Genomic DNA, 19,558 nt, shown 5'->3' with positions numbered 1-19,558 from the left:
TCCCGCTTCCCCTCTACTCCCCTCCCCTATGTCTGTGACTGAGGGGGACCTCCTCCCCCTGTATATGCTCATAGGGTATAGAGTCTCTTCTTGGTGACCTGTTATCCTTCCTCTGAGTGCCACCAGGCCTCCCCATCCAGGGGACCTGGTCAGAAATGGGGCACCCGAGTTTGAGAAGCCTGGGAGAAAGAGGAAATAGAAGGATCCAGAGGGTCCTGGAAAACTACAGGCGAGTCTGGGCCCTGGGGTCCTCCGCAAACTATGCCAACAGCCAAGGAAAAAATAGGCAGTAAACCTCGAACCCCTACCCAGATTAGCCGATGGACAGGACATTCTCCACTGTTGAGTGGAGAAGGAGATCTAACTGTCACACAAACTCTGGTGCCCCATATTTGAACATGTCCCTTGGATGGAGATGCCTGGTGGCACTCAGAGGAAAGATAATAGGTCACCAAGGAGAGACTTGATACCCTATGAGCATATACAGGGGGAGGAGGTCCCCCTCAGACACAGACTTAGGGGAGGGGAGGGGAGTAGGGGGGAAGTGGGAGGAAGGGAGGAATGGGAGGATACATGGGATGGGCTAACAACTGAGATGCAATATGAATAAATTAATTAAAAAAAAAAAAAAGAAAGTCAGACCTCCCTCTCCACTCAACGGTGGAGAATGTCCTGTCCATCGGCTAGGTCTGGGTAGGGGTTCGAAGTTTACTGTCTATATTTTCCTTGGCTGGTGCCATAATTTGAGCAGGAAGGACCCCAGGACACAGCATCTTCTTCATGCTGAGGAGGATAGTAGAGATGGAGGAAGCCGTAACAATCACCAACATCTTTGTACCTGTGTATCCATGCTGAGTGGACAATGTTAACTTAACTCAGTGACAGCACTTCTGCTAAGGGACTGAAGTTACATCTGCGTGTGATGGTCTGACATCTGTGGCACGGCTTTAGAGAATCAACTGAGAGTTAACATGCTAACAACCAGACATAAACAATGTCAGCGAGGCTGAGACGTGACAGGTAAATGACAACAATAATTGAATTTTTAAACTTCTATAGCTACGTGATATTATAGATTAAAATAAAAACCATGCACCTCAGCTACCAGGGTAAGACAGCTATCATTAAAGGTGACTTTACAGTTTGTATCTATAGCCAACATTGGCAAAGGCAGGGCAGGAAAGAGCTGGGGATCTGCTCAAATACTCATAAGGGCTTGGTGACCTGCACTGTGTGTTCTATGAAAGAATAGTAACCTGGAAAATAATAAACGCATTTCTCAACTGACTTTCTACCCATAAATAAAAGGAATGCAAGAAAAAGAAGAAGAAAAAAAAACCCCACTATCTGTAAGTCTCAAGTCCAAAAAGTTAATTTCTCACCTACTTTTCTCCATTCTAGCAAAGGTGTGCTGATTACTGAATGTGAATAAACCACCTGTCTGGGTAATGAGCGCTCAGTGAGCTGGTTCTCAGCCTTCATGAGTTTTAAGACTATCTCTGGGCTTGAGGTGTTTGCAGCTCAGTAGCCAAACATTTATCTAGAATGCCAGAGGCCCTGGGCCTGACCCCTAGGACCTCAAACAAAACAAAAAGCATTACTATTAGCACCAAAATGCAAAATCACACTCAACATAAGAGCAATTGAAAATGTCTCAGGTGCACATTCAATTATAACATAATTCTTTTATTTAAAAAAGGGGGGCAAAATAAGACTATGTACCAAGAATAATAAACAGTTTTGAGAACATTCACTACCTAAATAAAGGAATGAATAATGTTTAATATAATGAAACCCATGCTAAATTTAAGGTTTATCTGGAAAAACTAAAAAACAAACACATAGAAAGATAGGACAGTTTATTTTAGATCAATCGAAAATGAAGAGTTCTGGACAATGTCAATTTCCACTCACCATAATGCTATAGCTATACATTAAATATAATTACTATCTATACATATGCAAAAATATAAAGTTCTATTTCATACAACAAAACCCTTTTTAGAAACCATTTTAAAATTAAGTAGAGCTTCTCAACATCTATGTGAGGTTTAAGTCCTTCTAACGGTTCCTTTAAAGGTTTTTAAATATAACACTAAACCTAAACACACTGTCCTTTGTCAGTTTCAAAAGAAAATCTACTCAGTACAAGAACAAAAACGGACAGCTTCACACGAGTACTTAGATACTTAGTACTTAGATACTATTGTTTGGACACGTCTATAGGCCTCCATTTTTTTCAAGTATGGAAACAACTCAAACATCCCACAACACAGTACTGCACGGATGGAGTACTTGGGAAAGACTGTGTGGTCATATGGCACAATATTAACGTTTTACTCCTTCAGCATGTCTTGAAATAAATATCAAGTTTTTGTTGTTTTTCTTCTAGAAGGCAAAAAATTATAATATACACTTAGATCATTTGATGTGGTAAGACTTAAGAGTGTAAAATACAACATCAATACTTTATCATAAAAGTAAAGCTGGCAGCAGGCTACACAAGGGCGCTCCCTGCCGTGGGCGCGCTCGGCAGCTAAAGCTCGTCATGGTAGAAGTAGTCGTCGTGTAGCTGTCTGCCGTAATCCGTGGCTTCGCTCGTAAGGAACAAGTCTTGGTTTTCCAGGATCTCTTCCTCAGAGAGCTTTCTGTCACTGTTCAAATCCATCTCATCAATTAGATGAAGAGCCTTTAAATAAAACAAACCCAAACGGTGTCCAGACTACGTCTTTTTAAGTAAAATGTTTACATTTTAGTGTGATTTGTCAAAACCACGTAGATACCAAGAACTCATTATTTTCTAAGTTTTTAACTATTATACACCCCGTGTCTGTTGATGCTTGTTTTCTCTATGCCGGGTTCTGCATCTCTACACAGGGTCAGCGTAGGGTTAGTACATGGGATAATCTACGAGGCAGCTGTCATCCCATGGATTGTGTCCTAAGATTAGGACATGATACAATCTGGACTTCCTTGTCTCCCTGACAATATGAAAGAGTTTCGTCATTTAATTCAAGGCACAACAATGTATCTTAAGTAATCCCATGTCTTCTTTCTATGGACTCAGGGTCCAGCTTCCTTTCCTACAGTAGCATAAAGTGTGGTTTGGGGAAGGGGAAACAGCAGTTCTAATACTCACTTCCTCTTGTGCAATGCCCTGATTATTAGGCACCACCCATGACAACAGCTCTTGGGGATCAAGTCGGCCATCACTATCCTTGTCATAGTCATTTACAAATCTGTCCTTCTCAACAAGTATCCATTCTGGATCTTCATTTGCAGCTTAATAAAAAAGCAAAAATAAAGCCACAAACATTTAAGAATATCACATGAAACCAGTATGAAGTTTGGTATAACTTTAAAATAAAGGAACTGAATTTACGTTTACAACAAAAGGAAACCCAAGAAGCAGAACTACTTAGCAGGAAAGTACTGAAATAAGGACCAATATGTAAAGATTTCCAAAAGTGAGACGTTAGCTAAAAGAACTGAGCTTTAAAATTGTGGCACATTTAATAAATTAATGCTTTTATTAAGTGTTGCTACATATCCTGATTTCCAGTTTTCCTACTTTTTAAGTGGTAATATTTATTTTTAATTAAAAAAAAATTGAGACAGGGTCTCTAGGTCCAGACTAGTCTCAAACTCCCTATGCGGCTGAAGACGATTTTGGACTTCTGGTTCTCCTGCCTCCATGTCGTAGGGGCTAAGATCACAGTCTGGTTTGCACAGTACTAAGACTAGAAGAAGCCAAGAGTCTCTTGTATGCTAGGTAGCACTTTGAAAACAGCTAAATGCCCAGTTCAGAGCAATGCTGTGATATATGCCATATGACAATGACTGTTTTACATGTTCCTATGCAGCAATACCTTTAATATTTAATATTTAATTAATTAATTAATTTAATTTAACATTTAATATTTAATCTTCATCAGGAAAACAACTTTAAAATGGCATTCAACGAAGCAAACTTGTAAACAATAATTCTGGTAAAGGACAACAATGTAAAGAAAGGAAATTCTCTTTAAGATTATTTACTTCATCTAGTCTATACTGTTTGCATATTTTATGTCCCTTCAAGACCTATATGCAATGGCATAGCAGTTTGTTTAAAAAAAAGAAAAACACAACCTTCCTTCCTCTTTGAATTGACAAGGTCATTATATTTGCTAGAAAAGGAAGGAAGACATTTGAAACTATACATGGAAATACAAATGAGCACAGTAGCACGTCAGAGAAGTTCATACAGAGTGCTCCCCAAGCCTGGCTCTTTAATTCCAACCCCATCCTTTCTACATTACCCTCAGGCAACTTACTTGGATCTCTCCTGTAATCGCCAAGAAATTCTTCCAAACTAACAAACCCATCACCATTTTTGTCATGTTCTTCTAAAGCCTCTTGAATGACGAACTCCTATTGCACGTTCATTCAAAGAAAAGATAATTGTCACAAACATTTCAGTCCCACCATCTCACCAATCCTGTTGTCAAGCCTTTTCACACACAAGCATTCTGGTTGTTCGTACTTGCAGGAAAATGTTTCTAAACTCTGGAACTAGACGCAAGAATAAACCCCGAAGTACTGAGTAATTTTAAATGTTATCTCTTCATTCTCCTGTGTTGTGAAGAGTTCTATGTCACTCCTATAAATAGCCCTAGCAGCACACACAGGCTTTTGCTTTCTGTGCATTCTCTTCCCTCTCAAGAACGCCATCTCGGCAAGTTTACTGCTTGGTAAAGAGCTACAGGAAACTAACAACTGCTGAGAGACGGAGCCTCAGCCTCTCCCAGGGTGAGCGCACAACTGGCTATCCAATACAAAACCACACACACACACAATCAACAAAAATGAACTCAGCAGGTTGCACTTACACACTTATACATACATATAGACATATATGTGACAATAATCATCAAGTAAAAGGAAGCTCTCAATTTGAGCGTGAGGGGGGAGTACGGAAGGAGTTAGAGGGAGGGGACTTGGAGGTGAGGGAGAAAGAAAACGGAAGAGCGATAGTAATATATTTTTATTAAAAAAGTATATAAGAAGCTGGGCACGGTGGCCCACGCCTGTAACTGCAGCACCCAGGGAGGCAGAGGCAGGTGGATCTCTCAGAGTTCAAGGCCAGCCTGGTCCTTTGGCGAGTCAAGGACAGCCAAAGCTACACAGAAAAACTCTAATAAAAATAAATAAAAAATAAAAAAATTCCAGGATGGAGAGATGGCTCAGCAGTTAAAAGCACTGTCTGCTCTTCCAAAGAGCCTAAGTTTAATTCCCAAAAACCACATAGTGGCTCACAACCATCTATCTATACTGAGACCTGATGCCCTCTTCTGGCCTGCAGGTGTAATACAGATAGAGCACCCATATCCATAAAATAAAATAAGTAAATCTTTAAAAAATAAAATTAAAAAAAAAAAAAAAAGGAAGGAAGGAAGGAAGGAAGAAAAAAAGAAAGAAAGAAAGAAAAAGAACAGCACTTCTGACTACCCCTTTACCTCCCTTAGCTCCAGTAAGGCACTCAAAGGACGTGACCTTAGACCCTTGGCACACAGATGCTGCTCTTTTTCCAGGGTGGATACAGCAGCTCTTGATTTCCAAACTCAGGCCTGACTACTTCTAAGCCTACATTCACTCACCATTGTAAATCTGCTCCTCAGCACCTAACCAATCCTCCATCTGTTTCCTATGTGCAGCATTTCTTCCTGCAGCTCTCACTTCTCAGCTCCTACCTCACTCAAGCCCTGACTTCCTTCTCCTTGGCCCCATCACTGTATCTTCTGTGATGAGCCCATCCCCAGAGCTTTGCTTTACTCTTTAATTACCACCCTGCCTGGTCTCTCATGTCTTCACTACCTGCCACTCCCTACGCTTCTCAATCCAGATGTTAGTATCTGATCTGTAATGAAAGTATCTTCTCAAATTCCCAGTCTAGACAAATCCAAAAGCTTCCTACATTTGCAACACCAAAATATACATTATTGTTCTTTTAAAAATCCAATTGTACAAATTTTACATGTAGAAGAGGCTAGAAACCCAAGGATTAGTTTTAGGGAAAGTATATGAGAATCTTATAACTATAGTCTAATATTTTGGGTGGTGGGCCTATATACATTTCTTCTGGGACAGCACTATAATTTTTATTTATTTATAAATAGCTTTTCTTAATTATAATCAAAATGATAATTCTTGCATTCAAGAAATATCATTGGACAACAGCAAATTTATTTTTAATAATGTTTCCATTCTTTAAAAGAATTTTCAGAACTACATGAATTAAAGTATTTCAAAGGTAGGTTTGGTGGAGCAGGCCTACATGAGGCAGGGGGATCAAAAGTTCAAGGCCTGCCCACACACCACAATGAGTTCAAGGCCATTTTACATAACTTCTAAGGACCAGGTCAGTATGCAAAAGTCTAAGTTCAATTCCCAGTACCACAAAAATAAAACAGAACAAACCTTTCAAATTAAATTCTTACTTGAATCCACAGTGAAAATCCCTTAACTGGTCCTGTATCCCTGCCTTTTCCTATAGCCGACACACCCTTTTGAGGGGGAAAAGGCCATACAAAAGCAAGCAAGGGGAGCAGGAGTCAATGATGCTGCTCTCAACGAGCTCCACACCATGGCGGCACATCTCACATGCTGCCTGCCATCAGCTCCACCGCAGCATAGAAAGCACAACCACTCCATCTGTGACATATCACAGATGGCTTTTGTCACTTTGACACAAAATGAAGACTTCAGGGTTCTCTCTGTCTCTTAACACTTGGAAATCAACATTCTTGATATTGCTATTACAAGGCCTTCAAAATGTTGAAGTCTACTCCGTGCCCGTGCCAGGCTCCTATTACATAATGCCTACTATTTAACTGCTTTCACTAGCTCTCTCCATCGCCAGTCAACTGTTCCTTGTTCTCTAAGAAGTCAAGGTCCAGGAGCCTCTGCCTGCTTTTCTAGAACTCAATTAGCTGGGCCCCACTTAGCTTTGGCATTTAAATCACACCTAGCACTGGTCCTAAACTAGGTCATGTCCTCTGCGCCAATGAGGAATTAGAAACTTCACAATGACGAGCAAAGTGGCACTAACTGGCCTTGCTCCTGAGCTATGGAGGACATGTGCCTGCTTGTTATTCAAGACAGCAGATTCTGGTCATTGTCCACTCAACAGAAGCTACACCTCCCTCCATAAAATACCCAGGAAATAAAGCCACACAGCTGGAGGCTCTGCCACACTGCAGACCTCAGTACACATGTACTCAACCAGGGTTACAATAATTAATATTTGTGGTGCTGGGGACTGCAGCCTTGTGCAGGCTACTGAGCGACACTCCTGGACCAAGTTCTTTTAGGTACTTGGGATAAGAGGACTTATTAAGTAAAACATTGCAAGAATATCCCAGCACCACCCCCACCCTATGGGAACCAATCAGAATGTGAGCTATTTTTCTAGACCGAAAGTTCTCCTAAGTGATGCTGTAAGCTACATCAGAACTCTAGTGATACTGACATCCAAGACCTAGAAAAATGTCTGAAAACTACAAAAGGGACGAGAAAGGCCTTGATGATACTGGTTCTGACAGAAGAGGCAGCCAGAAGAGGACTGCTGCGTGCATATAGACTAAAAACAAAACCCTGCACTTTCTCCGCCCCCTGTAAACCACCTCACCGTCCCTGGAAACCCTTCTCAGCACTCCTAATCTTATGTGGGAGAATATTTGAACATTTTGAACCTGTGTGTCCCTAAATTCTGTTTCACAAGTCATTTTAAATAACATGGCATGTAGATTTTAGTCACCCAATAATTCTGTTAAGCTTGTTCCTTACCGTCATATAATCAACTTCTTCAGGGTGCTCAAATGCAATAAATTCTTCAAGAGTCAGTCCAGGACCAGAATCCTGGTTAGCTTTTTCAAATCGCTTCTTATCCTTTAAATGAAGCTTTGAAACAAACAAACACACACCAAATTTAAGGATCTCGGTACCTTATCAGCAATAAAAACCATTTAGAGAAATATATACGAGATTTAAAGTACATTTTCATACGGTATCTCATTTATCTTTACCAATAGCCTTTGAAAGCAGGTGAAACTAATCAGATATCCACGCAAGGCACCACAGAGACAGAAGCACCACAGTCTCTAACTGTGCATTCAGGGCTAACTACTTAATCTCTTTGGTTTCATCTATAAATCCTAGCAAAAGTTGCTACTAAGAAACTAGTGTGGCAGTTGTTAGCATGTAACCCAAACAGTAACCCTGAAGTGTACTGAATGCATTACAAGTGTTACCCAAGGGTGGTGTGGTGGCACACACCCAGAATCTCAGCACTCCAGACACTAAGGCAGGAAAATCAAGACTCTGAGGCAAGTCTATGTTAAACAGCCAGACCGTGTCTCAAAACAAACAGAATAACTGAGATTAAATGGTTTAATAAAGTCCACAAATCTCATTAATTACCAGTAATTCTGGAATACTTCCAAAACAACAAATTTGACAACCAATTGTGATTTAAAAAAAAAAGATTTATTTATTTTATATATATGAGTATTCTATCTGCATGTACCCCTGCAGGCCAGAAAAGGGCATCAGATCACATTATAGAGGGTTGTGAGCCACCAGGTGGTTGCTGGGACTTGAACTCAGGAACTCTGGAAAAGTAGCCCATGCTCTTAACCAGAGCCATCTCTCCAGCCCAACCACTTGTATCTTGGTAGAACGTTTTAAAATTGATTCTGATTCTCTAAATGATTTCTCAAAAGTATGTTAACATCACTTGGGAGGCCGAGGCAGGTGGATTTCTAGGAGTTCAATGTTACCCTATGAGATCCAGGCTAGCCAAAGCTATACAGGGTGAGACTGTTAAAAAAAAAAAGAAAAAGAAAAAAAAGAAAAAACCCACAAACAAACAAAAATATGTTAACATGTTTCAGGAAAATGGTTGCTTATTTGAGAAATGCATTTTCTCAGTCGTGCTGGTGAGTGGAGGCCTAGCCTCAGTGGCTCCTCATTCTGCCCACTGGGCATGCTCAGAAGTAAGCAGTCTGTTAGCTTAAGAGGGTCTCATTTTGAAGGCTACAGAAACTTTTGTTTTCCTTTTAAAAGTATGTTTAAGTACAGAAATTATTCAGCAGTTACTAAGGACAAAGGTACTGCTAACATCACATTTTTTTATTGTGAATATTTCTGAGAATAGCCATCTGTTCTAAAAAAAACTTGCATGTAATATCTTTTAAAACATAATAACAAATGTTTTTAGCAAGTTTTAATTTGTGTTTCACCACTGTTAATTTTTTTTCAGAATAGCTTAGTCAGCAGTCATTAACTTACAGAGTAAGTATGTTACTGACACCCAGCAGAGGCTCATGCCTCGCCTAAAGAATTTGGCTTTTAAACATCTAGACTCCACAGGCAGCCACATTCTGTTAATTATAACAGGAAAAATAATTTGTTTCTAATAGCTGCATTTACATTGCATAACTTTAAATATCTGAGATCAAGTGACTGAAATTTAACATTCAGGTGTAACATGGAAGAAGCAGATAAACAAGCATCTGAGGTGCTGTGGAGAGCCAGCAAAATCTTTTTGAATAAACGACTGTTCAAGATGCCAACAGTTTAGATTTCCTTATGAAAGAGCCCTTCGGTTTGGAGCATAAAAAAAAGTCCATGTTTTAGCAGTGTGAGCTTACTTTGGCCAGTGTGCCTATGGGAAGAAAAGCTCTCTTTCAACACACTGAAAGAGGTAGGCAGAGAAGAAACAGGAATGAGGGAGACCCAGAAGAGCTCGGGCGAGTGTCTTATTCGTGGACATGGTGTCACATCCGTGTCATCCCTGCACTTGGGACGCGGAGGCAGGGGACTCAAAAGTTGAAGAGCAGCCCAGGTTATACAGCCAGATTCTCTCTCTGAGGCTCAGGGGTGACGAGCACTAGCTGCTCTTCTAGATCCCCAGCACCCCAGGACACTTAACTCCAGGTCCCAGGGGATCCAATGTCCTCTTCAGACATACATGTGAGCAAAACACCCTTACACACAAATAAGCTTTTTGTTTTGTTTTGTTTTTTGAGACAGAGTTTCTCTGTTACACAGAGCCCTCGCTGTCCTGGACTCTCTTTGTAGACCAGGCTGGACTTGAACTCACAGAGATCCGCTTGCCTCTGCCTCCCGAGTGCTGGGACTAAAGGTGTGCACCGCTACGCTCAGATCCATAAAAAAATCATTAAGTCTCTCTCTCTCAAAAAGGTGTCTCATATTAAAGAAGTCAATATATTTTGAATTGTAAAGTAAAAAACAATAATGAAAGTTACACACACACACCACACACAAAATTAACCTTTTTTTAAAAAATAAATTTCTTATATTCTACAAGAGCAGTGGTTCTCAACCTGTGGGGTTGTGACCCCTTTGAGTTTGAGTGACCTTTCACAGAGGTTGCATATTTATATTACAACTCACAATAGTAGCAAAATTACAGTTATGAAGTAGCAACGAAATAATTTTATGGTTGGGTCACCACAGCATGAGGAACTAATTGTATTGAGGGCTCGTAACATTAGGAGGGTGGAGAACCACTGTACTAGAGGACAGAATACAGTAATAAAAAGAAAACTATATTAATCATTTATATTTATACAGAAATTTGTGAAGAACAAAACTGAATATTTTTTGTAAACAAGTGTTATTTTACATGAGGAAATATATAACCTATGATCCTAAAAGTCTAGGTCTTTACAATAAGTATGCAACGATTATATCTTACCTAAATAAATGTTGCTTATACATTTTCAGCAAAATACTTAACTTTTGTCAGGTAGCTCTCCAAACTCCAATCACCCTGCCTAAAGGTCTAACTTGTGTTCCTCAAACTATTCAGAAAATCTTTTCAGACATTTCACAATGTAAAAAGGTAATTACTCCAAGTTGTCTATATTCTTTATATAGCAACTTACCAAAAATAAGATTGAGGTTTAATTTGATTTTAGTTTTCTACTAGATTTCATTATAGAGAATTTTATCTTATTCAGATATCTGCTTTTTATGAGTTCTTTATTCTTGACTGATTTTCAGTTTGTAACTCTGAAACTGGCTCATTGTTCATCCTTTATATTTTATCTTTTGAGGTAGGGTCTTACTGTGTATCCTTGGCTGGCTTGGAACTCACAGGGATCTGCCTGCCTCCACCTCCTGGGTGTTGGGATTACAGGCATATGTAATTCAAGACTCTTTATATTTTGGAGACTAGTGTACTCTGTCTGGGTTTATCTTTATATTCCACATCAATTTTAAAAGTTATAAATCATGAAATTCTAAAAAAAAAAAAAAAAAAGGATGATTAGAACTTCAAAAAGACATTCCTAGTCAAATAATAGTCAATAGGATCTCTGTTGGTTAGTGTTTGTTTGGGGGGCTATATCATTTCGGTTAGGATACTAAGATCCATTTAACTCATTCTTTCAAAAAATTATATTTATTAACATATATTTATTTGTGTGTTTGTGTGTGTGCGTGCATGCGTGAGCTCACACGCCTGTGAATTTATGTACACCACATTAGGGCTGGAGCCCTCAGAGGCCAGAAGAGGTCATGCAATCACTTGGAACTGGAGTTACAAAGCCATGTGGATGCTGGGAACTCATCTCAGGCCCTCTGAAAAAGCAGTAAATGCTCTTAACTTCTGAGCCATCTCTCCAGCCCCTAATTCATCCTTACAGCAGCGTGTACTGAGCGTTTGATGGCGAATATAGCATCTGACAAGACATCTTAAAAAGGACTATTTGTATTTTCTATAAATGAGTGATATACCTTTTTTAAGACAAAGACTCTAATGTCAGCATCATCTGTCTTAAATGAAATTTCTTCTCAAGAACACAGAAACACACACACACTTTCTGTGTGTGTTCATGTATGCGGGTGCTTGTGTACATGGATACACACTTCATTAGTGAAACAGTAATTCTTTGGAGTGGTAAAAAGAAGTTGGAGAGGAGTAAAGGTAGGAAACAGACTGGAAATCACAGCCTACCTAGTAATTTTAAAATATTGTACTTAATGTTTCTGTTATTCCCTAGCCGGAAGGTCACAGAGCAGATCATGGTTTGTGAAGAGTCCCAGAATTCCAGTGGTCTTAGGAGAACTCTTATTAAACCTCATCACCATTTGTTTTCTCCTTAGCACTATCTGGGATGAAAAGAGTGACCTCCCGTCCCTTTAGGCTGCTGGAAAATAAAGAATCAAACAAGGAAAAGGGGAACAAAGTATATTTCCTCCTACAAATTAAATCCTATCTAATCTAAAGCTGATGTAGTAAACAAATGCCTAATTCTTTTTATTAAATATAAACTTCCGTGAATTGTACATGTTTCTTCTGTTTATGAGACAGAGAGTCTTTTCCATTAAATTATGGATATTTTGTTTGTTTGTATGTCTGTGAGCCACATGTATGCCTGATATCCACGGAAGCCAGAAAGGGCATCAGATCCCTGAGACTGGAGCTACAGAAGTCTGTAAATGACCACGTGGGTGCTCTAGAAGAACAGCCAGTGATCTTAACAACTAAGGCATCTCTCAGCTCTTCATTACATTTTTAAATCATTATTTATTCATTTTGGGGGATGGTGGTGACAATCAGTTCTCTTCACCCACCATGTGGATCTCGGAGATTAAACTCAGGTCTTAGGTCCTGGCAGCAAGCACCATTATCCACTGCGCCATCTCACTGGTCAAAGACAGTCATGTCTCAAACGAGACATTCTTGCTTCCACCTCCCAAGTACTGCTCCTTTTACAATATTCTTTCAGCTGGAAATTAACTACTCATCATTCCAACAGCTACTGTGTATTGTTGCGCCACGCTATTGTTATCCTCAGCGGGGATTATCCCAATTTTAGAGATGAGGCAATCGAGGTAAGGGAGATTTAGCAACTGTTAAGTGGTTGAGCTGGGTGTGAAGCCAGGCAGACTGGCTTGTAGCCTGGAACCCTTCACTGCACACTGGTGACGTTTGGACAGCTTTAAGAGTAATCATCAGGCCAGGGACAGTGGCACACTCCTTTAGTCCCAGAGGCAGAGACAAGTGGATCTCTGTGAGTTTGAGGAGAGTGGGCTTACATGGAGAGTTCTGTCTCAAAAGAACCAAACACAGAACCGAAAAAGAATAATCATTAGCAGACAACTAAGAAGCTGGAGTTAATGACAGCCTATACAGGTCACGTGGCCAGTAAATCTCTAATATAAATACTGTGTATAATGATAACTGATGGCCATTATAGAAATTAAGATGTATATATGCAAATGAAGCAGAAAGCTTAAATGCTTTCCAAGTGGGCCAAATCATTTACAGCAAAGTGCTTTAATTTTATTCTTTCTATATTAAAAATTTTTTTAATGCTTTTGAAATATTAATTTCTCAAACATATAGTTATTTGTATTGATATACTTTTGGCTTAACAGAATTCCCAGAAGTCTTGAAAAGTTCTTCCTGAAGCCAAAATAAAAATAGCTCTTCTTGTCTGGCAAAGGTGGCACACACCTTTAATCCCACAACCTGCAAGGCAGAGGAAGGTGGATCTCGGAGTTCAAGGCCAGCCTGGTCTACAGAGTGAATTCCAGGACAGCCTGGGTACACAGAGAGACCCTGTCTTGAAAATAAGCAAACAAAAAAAGTTTTCTCACGTTTGCTTAAGCTGTTTATTTGCTTAAACAAAATCAAAACTCAATATTCAACAGGGCCATTGTACTAGAGCTTCAGAAATGAGTTATTATAAATATGGAAAACTATACTGCTTCAAAACTACCCCTTCAAAAACTAAAAGCAGGGGTAATCCAATAATCTCATTTCTGAGAGTGTACTCAAGATAATCAAAACCAAGATCTAAAAGAGAGATTTGTATACCACATTCATTATAGGATTCAAAAAAGGAGGACATGAAGTTGGGACAAGACATTGATGGATGCAATCAAAATACATTGTATACATATATGAAAATTTCAAAGAATAAGAAAAAAGAAAAGAAAAAAGAAAGACCCCAAGAACACAAACAAAATTTGGCAGGCAGGCAGGCAGACAGACACAGACACCACCAGAATATTTGGGGTTTTGTTTGCTTGGCTGGTTGGTTGGTTGGGTGTTTGTTTTGTTTTTGTTTTTGTTTTCTAGATAGGATTTTCCTGTATAGCCAGGCTGTCCTAGAACTCACCTTGTAGACCAGGCTGGCCTCAAACAGAGAGATCTGCCTGTCTCTGCCTCCCAAGTGCTGGGATTAAAGGCATATACCACCACTGCCTGGCAGATATTTGGTTTTTTTAGACTACATCCTTTCTAGGCTGGAAATTTTGGCACACAACAAAACACACTTTGAGGACATTAAGTTAAGGGAAATAAGGCAGTCATAAAAAAGACAAACATTATGATTATCCTTACATGGAACAGACAAATTTATAGATGGCAGAGTAGTGGGGGTGTAAACGGGGAGTTATTGTTTAATGAGTACTAAATTCAGTTTTGCAAAATAGAAAGTTTGACCAGCTGGCTGAACAAGCTCAATAGAATCAGCATTACTGAAACCTCTTTAAAATGGCTGAGGTAGGCCTGGGATACAGCTCAGAGCGAGGTACTTGTGTAGCATGCATAGCGCCCTGGCCTTAATCTCCAATATCATTTTTAAAAAGTATTTTAAAAACATGGTTTAGGCCGGGCGGTGGTGGCGCATGCCTTTAATCCCAGCACTTGGGAGGCAGAGGCAGGTGGATCGCTGTGAGTTCAAGGCCAGCCTGGTCTACAAAGTGAGTCTAGGACAGCCAAGGCTACACAGAGAAACCCTGTCTCGAAAAACCAAAAACCAAAAACCAAAACAAAAAACCCATGGTTTATGTAAGGGGAGATGGCTCAGTGGATACAGGGCTTGCCATGCTAGTATGAGGACGTGGATTCAGATCCCAACCCCCGCCCCCCCCATACAGCAGGACATGATGGTGTGATGTGGGACATGATCAAGGCGGGGACAGTCAACCTGAGCAGCTCAAGAGCAGCTACCCTGGAATATACGGTGTCTCAAACAAGGTGCAAGGTGAAGACTGAACCAAGGCTGCTCTCTCACCTCCACAAGTGCCCAAACAGGAATATACACACAACAAAAATAAACAAGATGGTGGAGAAATGTTATAGTTACTTTGCTACAATTAAGCTTTTATTTCATATCTTGTAAAGGATGGAAATACTCTATAAGATATATAAATATAAAGCTGATTGTTAATTTATTTTTTTAAATGAGATCTATATTAGTATCACCAAAATGCACTTGAGGAACAACCCTGGAAGCCAGGACAAATTTGTGAGCAAGGGAACAGATGCAGGGATAATTTAGGTCCAGAGTTAAGAGTCCTACATCTGGCTAAAAGGGAACCATCAAATAACCACAGAAGTGGAACTGGTGACTGCCCATGAGCAAGGCAGCAGTCTAGGACCCCCGGCCTCTTGTGCCTATGCACACAGGAGGAACAGCTTGGACTCACCTGCCTGAAAGACTCCTCCTCTGTATCATCCAGAGCAGTGTTCTCATCAAAGTCAATCACGCGGTCATACATCTGGATGTTGTATTCATCCCATGTCACAATGCCATCACTGTTCTTATCATATTCAACAAACTGCTGTTTGGCCTCTTGCATAGCATAATGCTTAAAAGACATCTGAATCCACTGACTGAGTTCACCTACGAGAATTTCCCAGAACACAAGAACGTTCACAACAATTCTGACCCAAGTGAAGATTTCTAACTTAAAAATAAAACCAAAAACGTAACTTCAATATTTGCAAAGCCTGAAAACTGGCCTAATAGTCTTGATAAGGATGAGGTGGGGTGAGCTTACAAAGTCTAAGAGTGTTGTAATTACCATATGTCTTTTAAGAAGCATAGATATTTGAATGGCTATTTGTCTTACTATGCATTAGAAAGAAGTTTTATTATTTATAAAAGGTTTAACTTTTTCTTTAACTTATGAGTTGAATCAAAAATATGTATCACACACATAGTGTGCTTTTTGTGTGTCTGTTTTTAGATAAGGCTTTGCTATGCACCTGGATTGGCCCAGACCTTACTACATAGACCAGGCTGGCCTCAGAGAATCCCCCTGCCTTCCAAGTGCTGGGATTGATTACATTTGGGTGCATCACACCGTAATCAACATAATCAAAAGATAAGTTAGTAGACAGGGCTTAAATTGTAAACAGGTATTCAAGGCCCCCAAAGCAGAGAAATGCTGTGTTGATATAGTCCCTTTGAACATCATAGTCATGTGGAGGAAATTTTAACAAAGTAGCAATAGTAACTTCTGCCTCTCTTGTATCACTTTCTGTCTTATCTTGTACCTGAAGGCATGGGGAACAAGTTCTTAAATTTCAAGTGTCCATTTTCAGATAAGCTTTTAAAAATATCTTTATAGAGGCAATTAGCATTACACTGCATTAGAGAAAACAGGCGAGGAGGTTACAATGAATATTGCAGTAAGAGCGTGACTGTACGGCACTTGGTTTAAAGGTAATGCACAGCTAGGCTTAAAGACTGCTGCTCCTCTGCTGGCTCGTAAGGGCTCAGGCACATACACCTGCAAAGATGGCTTCTACCTCCCACTCCACAACCCTCACATTTATTATGCAACTATACATTGAACAAACTTTTTGTTGTTCTTGTTTTGTTTTTGTTTTTTGAGACAGAGTTTGTCTGTGTAACAGCCCTGGCTGTCCTGGACTCGCTTTGTAGACCAGGCTGGTATCGAACTCAGGGATCCGCCTGCCTCTGCCTTCCCAGTGCTGGGATTAAAGGCGTGCGCCACTACCGCCCAGCTAACAAACTTATAATCATCATTATTTCAGTTAATGAAACTGAGGTTCAGAAAGGCCGAAGGTTTCATAGCTAAGAGTCTAGACTCTAACTTACTTTTGGCTTCAGTGCTTTAACCATGGTGTTTTGTAAGCACTTAAGAACTTCTACTATTTCTTAAAGATGTGGTCTCTCACTATTCCTGAATTCCTTGGCTTAAGCTTGTCTCTGGGCCCGGCCTTAGACTCCCAACCCTGCCCCTCAAAACTCCAATCAGTGAAGTTCTGTTAAGGGTCCTCAAGTGGCTTGTGCATCCTTAATCACTATGAGTCTTTCTTCAACCTTACAGGATTTAGTGTAGCACAGTAGAAAACAGAACGTAACTAGGACCAGAACCGCAGGCTCTCATTTCAGCCTGGCCCTAAATGATAGTTTAACTTTCAAGCTCTTGTTTTCTCATTTACAAAATGAAGACCCCAGACTATTTAAACATGTTTAGATCCCAACAAGTACCACAGTCTTGCAGTTTGTCTACTCTGGAGTAACCAAAGTCAGACCTGTATCCTTCTGTTTGTTTAGAGGTTTCATCATTATTTAATAGTAACAAACCTGAGGGCACCGATGCGACCACTTTACCGACAGCACACACTGTAATTCCCCTCTGCTGAGCCTTCACTAGCCAGATGCTGACAACATTTGAAGGAGAGACACTGCAAAGAGCTTGTTGTCACAGCAACAAACCTCTGAACTTTCAAAAGAGCAACCTGGAATACTGATAGGGTTCACTTGAATCAAATGGGGAGGGGAAATTTGCTAGCAATTTATCTAGAACATTCTTTTATAGTTTGTACATTCCATTTCTGCCTAACAACCTTCCTAAGAGCACTCTTTTGTTGTTTGTTTTGAACTGAGGACATTCAAACCGAAGTAATACTAAGAGCTGAATTCTATTCCTCGGCTTTCCATTTGCTAGAAAACAAGGTTTCGCCCTCTGTGCTGCATGCTCTTCATCTCTATGAAGCCGAGGGTAAGATGGTTCTAAGCCCCCATCAGCACCGACATTTTTAAAAAATGTTGCAATAAATATAATTCACATGCAATAGGATGTTTCCTATTTGCTTATTTTTATAATAACAAACTAATAAAAGCAGATTCCTAAAATTCTACGTACCCAAGGAGCGCTGTAGCACATGATGTGCTAGGAAGGGTTTAGGCAACTGGCTCTGAAATGAATACTATGGACAATGAGAAAAGTGATGTTAGGAAGTGGATGCCTCAAGGCATGACCGGGAAACTTATCCCACTATGGTCGGTAATGCTTACACACCACTGGACAAAGCACTGACTATACTCGGTAGCCTACCTTCCAGGCGGAAGACCTATTTTCCGTATCACACGACTTTCAGCTTGCTGGAACACTAGCAATCTCCTAGCATTCAACAGACAACAGTTTTTAAATGTGTGTTAATCTCCTACAAAGGGGTTTCTCCATTGTTGGTGGTGCAAAGCAGTCCTTACTTTCAGTGAGAAAGCCGTCAGAGTCCGAGTCAATTTTCTTTATGATCGACTGCAGCCGTCTCTGCTGCTCTTCGTGGCCAAGTTTAACATACTCATCGACGTCTTCCTTCGGGGAGGGAAATCGTACGCAGGAGAATCAAGCATTACAATCAGTGGGGCGTAATGGTGGAGGGAAATAGGGCTATACCACATGCCTCATTTGCCCCAAAGGCTTCAGGATGACCCACCCTCCTCTTAAATATGTCCCCCTACCACCCTAAGTGACCCGGTCCCTAGTTCTAGGAATAAAAAGGATCTAGCTCTGGGGCTGCAACAGTCCCACCAACATTTCAGGCCTCAGGGTCCCCCCTAGAGCGCAAACGGAGCCCCGCCCGGCCCTCATTGTCGGGCCGCCCCTGCCAAGGCCTCGCCTGGTGGCCCCGCTTTGTCACAGGACAAAGCCCGTGGCGGTGCGGGAACCCCGCCTGGGCATCCTCACCTGGACGCCGAGCAGCGCCTCGCGGTCGTAGTCCGCCCGGTGCTCGCCCTGCGGGTAATGCAGCTCCTCCGCCTTGCTGGCGCCGGCCACCGCGGCGTACAGCAGCGGCAGCAGCAGCAGCCCCAGAGCCCCGGGCCTTGGGCCCAGCCGCATCGTGCCCGCCCGGCGAGGACGCGGAAAGCCGCGAGAAGGGAGGCAGGCGGAGTTCGGGCTTGGCAGCCTCGCTTCGCAGGCGGCCACAGAGGGGCGGCGCTGCGGGTGGGGGGCAGGGGGAGTCGGCGGCGGGGGCGGCGGCCCTGCCTCGCCACTCCTAAGCCCAAGTCCGGCGACTACTGCGTTGCGGAGGCCCGCCAGGCCCCACCTTATATGGCCGCGGGGGCGGGGGCGGGTCCGAAGCGCCATGGCTGTCTCTGATTGGGCCGTGCTGCCCTGGGGGCGGGACCTCGTTCGTTGCCTTCTACTAGAGCCCGCAGGCAAGCCAGCTGCTGCAGCTTGGAGACCCCCGGGGGCCTCTTTACCTTTGCCGCCAAACCCTTGGGAACATAGTCTCAATTCACTGGCACTTTGCCTTTTCCTTTCAGTCTCGTTCCCGGCGGGAAACTCCCTGGCCACTCTGTGGGTCCCTCCTGGCTTCCATCAATCAGAGAGAGAGAGAGAGAGAGAGCCTGGAGATTTTGGTGAAAAACAACACAGTATTGTGTCTCAAAAAACCTTTGCACCGAGGAACCAGCCGTATCCATTTCCC

At 41.4% G+C, this 19,558-nt stretch overlaps 1 protein-coding gene across 1 annotated transcript; it reads right to left on the bottom strand.

The window, feature by feature from the left end:
* Positions 1–1,842: 1,842 nt before the first annotated feature.
* Positions 1,843–19,164, bottom strand: RCN2 (reticulocalbin 2). Its single transcript, XM_084783400.1, has 7 exons — positions 18,814–19,164; positions 18,336–18,441; positions 15,514–15,710; positions 7,828–7,941; positions 4,317–4,413; positions 3,140–3,282; positions 1,843–2,689 (listed from the first exon to the last, which is right to left on the bottom strand). The coding sequence occupies exons 1-7, from the start codon at positions 18,964–18,966 to the stop codon at positions 2,537–2,539; spliced, it is 963 nt and encodes a 320-aa protein (XP_084639526.1). The 5' UTR covers positions 18,967–19,164; the 3' UTR covers positions 1,843–2,536.
* Positions 19,165–19,558: the final 394 nt, after the last annotated feature.

This window comes from Acomys minous (assembly GCF_964271855.1).
Source record: "Acomys minous genome assembly, chromosome: 5".
Lineage (NCBI taxonomy): Eukaryota > Metazoa > Chordata > Mammalia > Rodentia > Muridae > Acomys > Acomys minous.
This window is presented reverse-complemented; position numbering and strand designations above follow the sequence as displayed.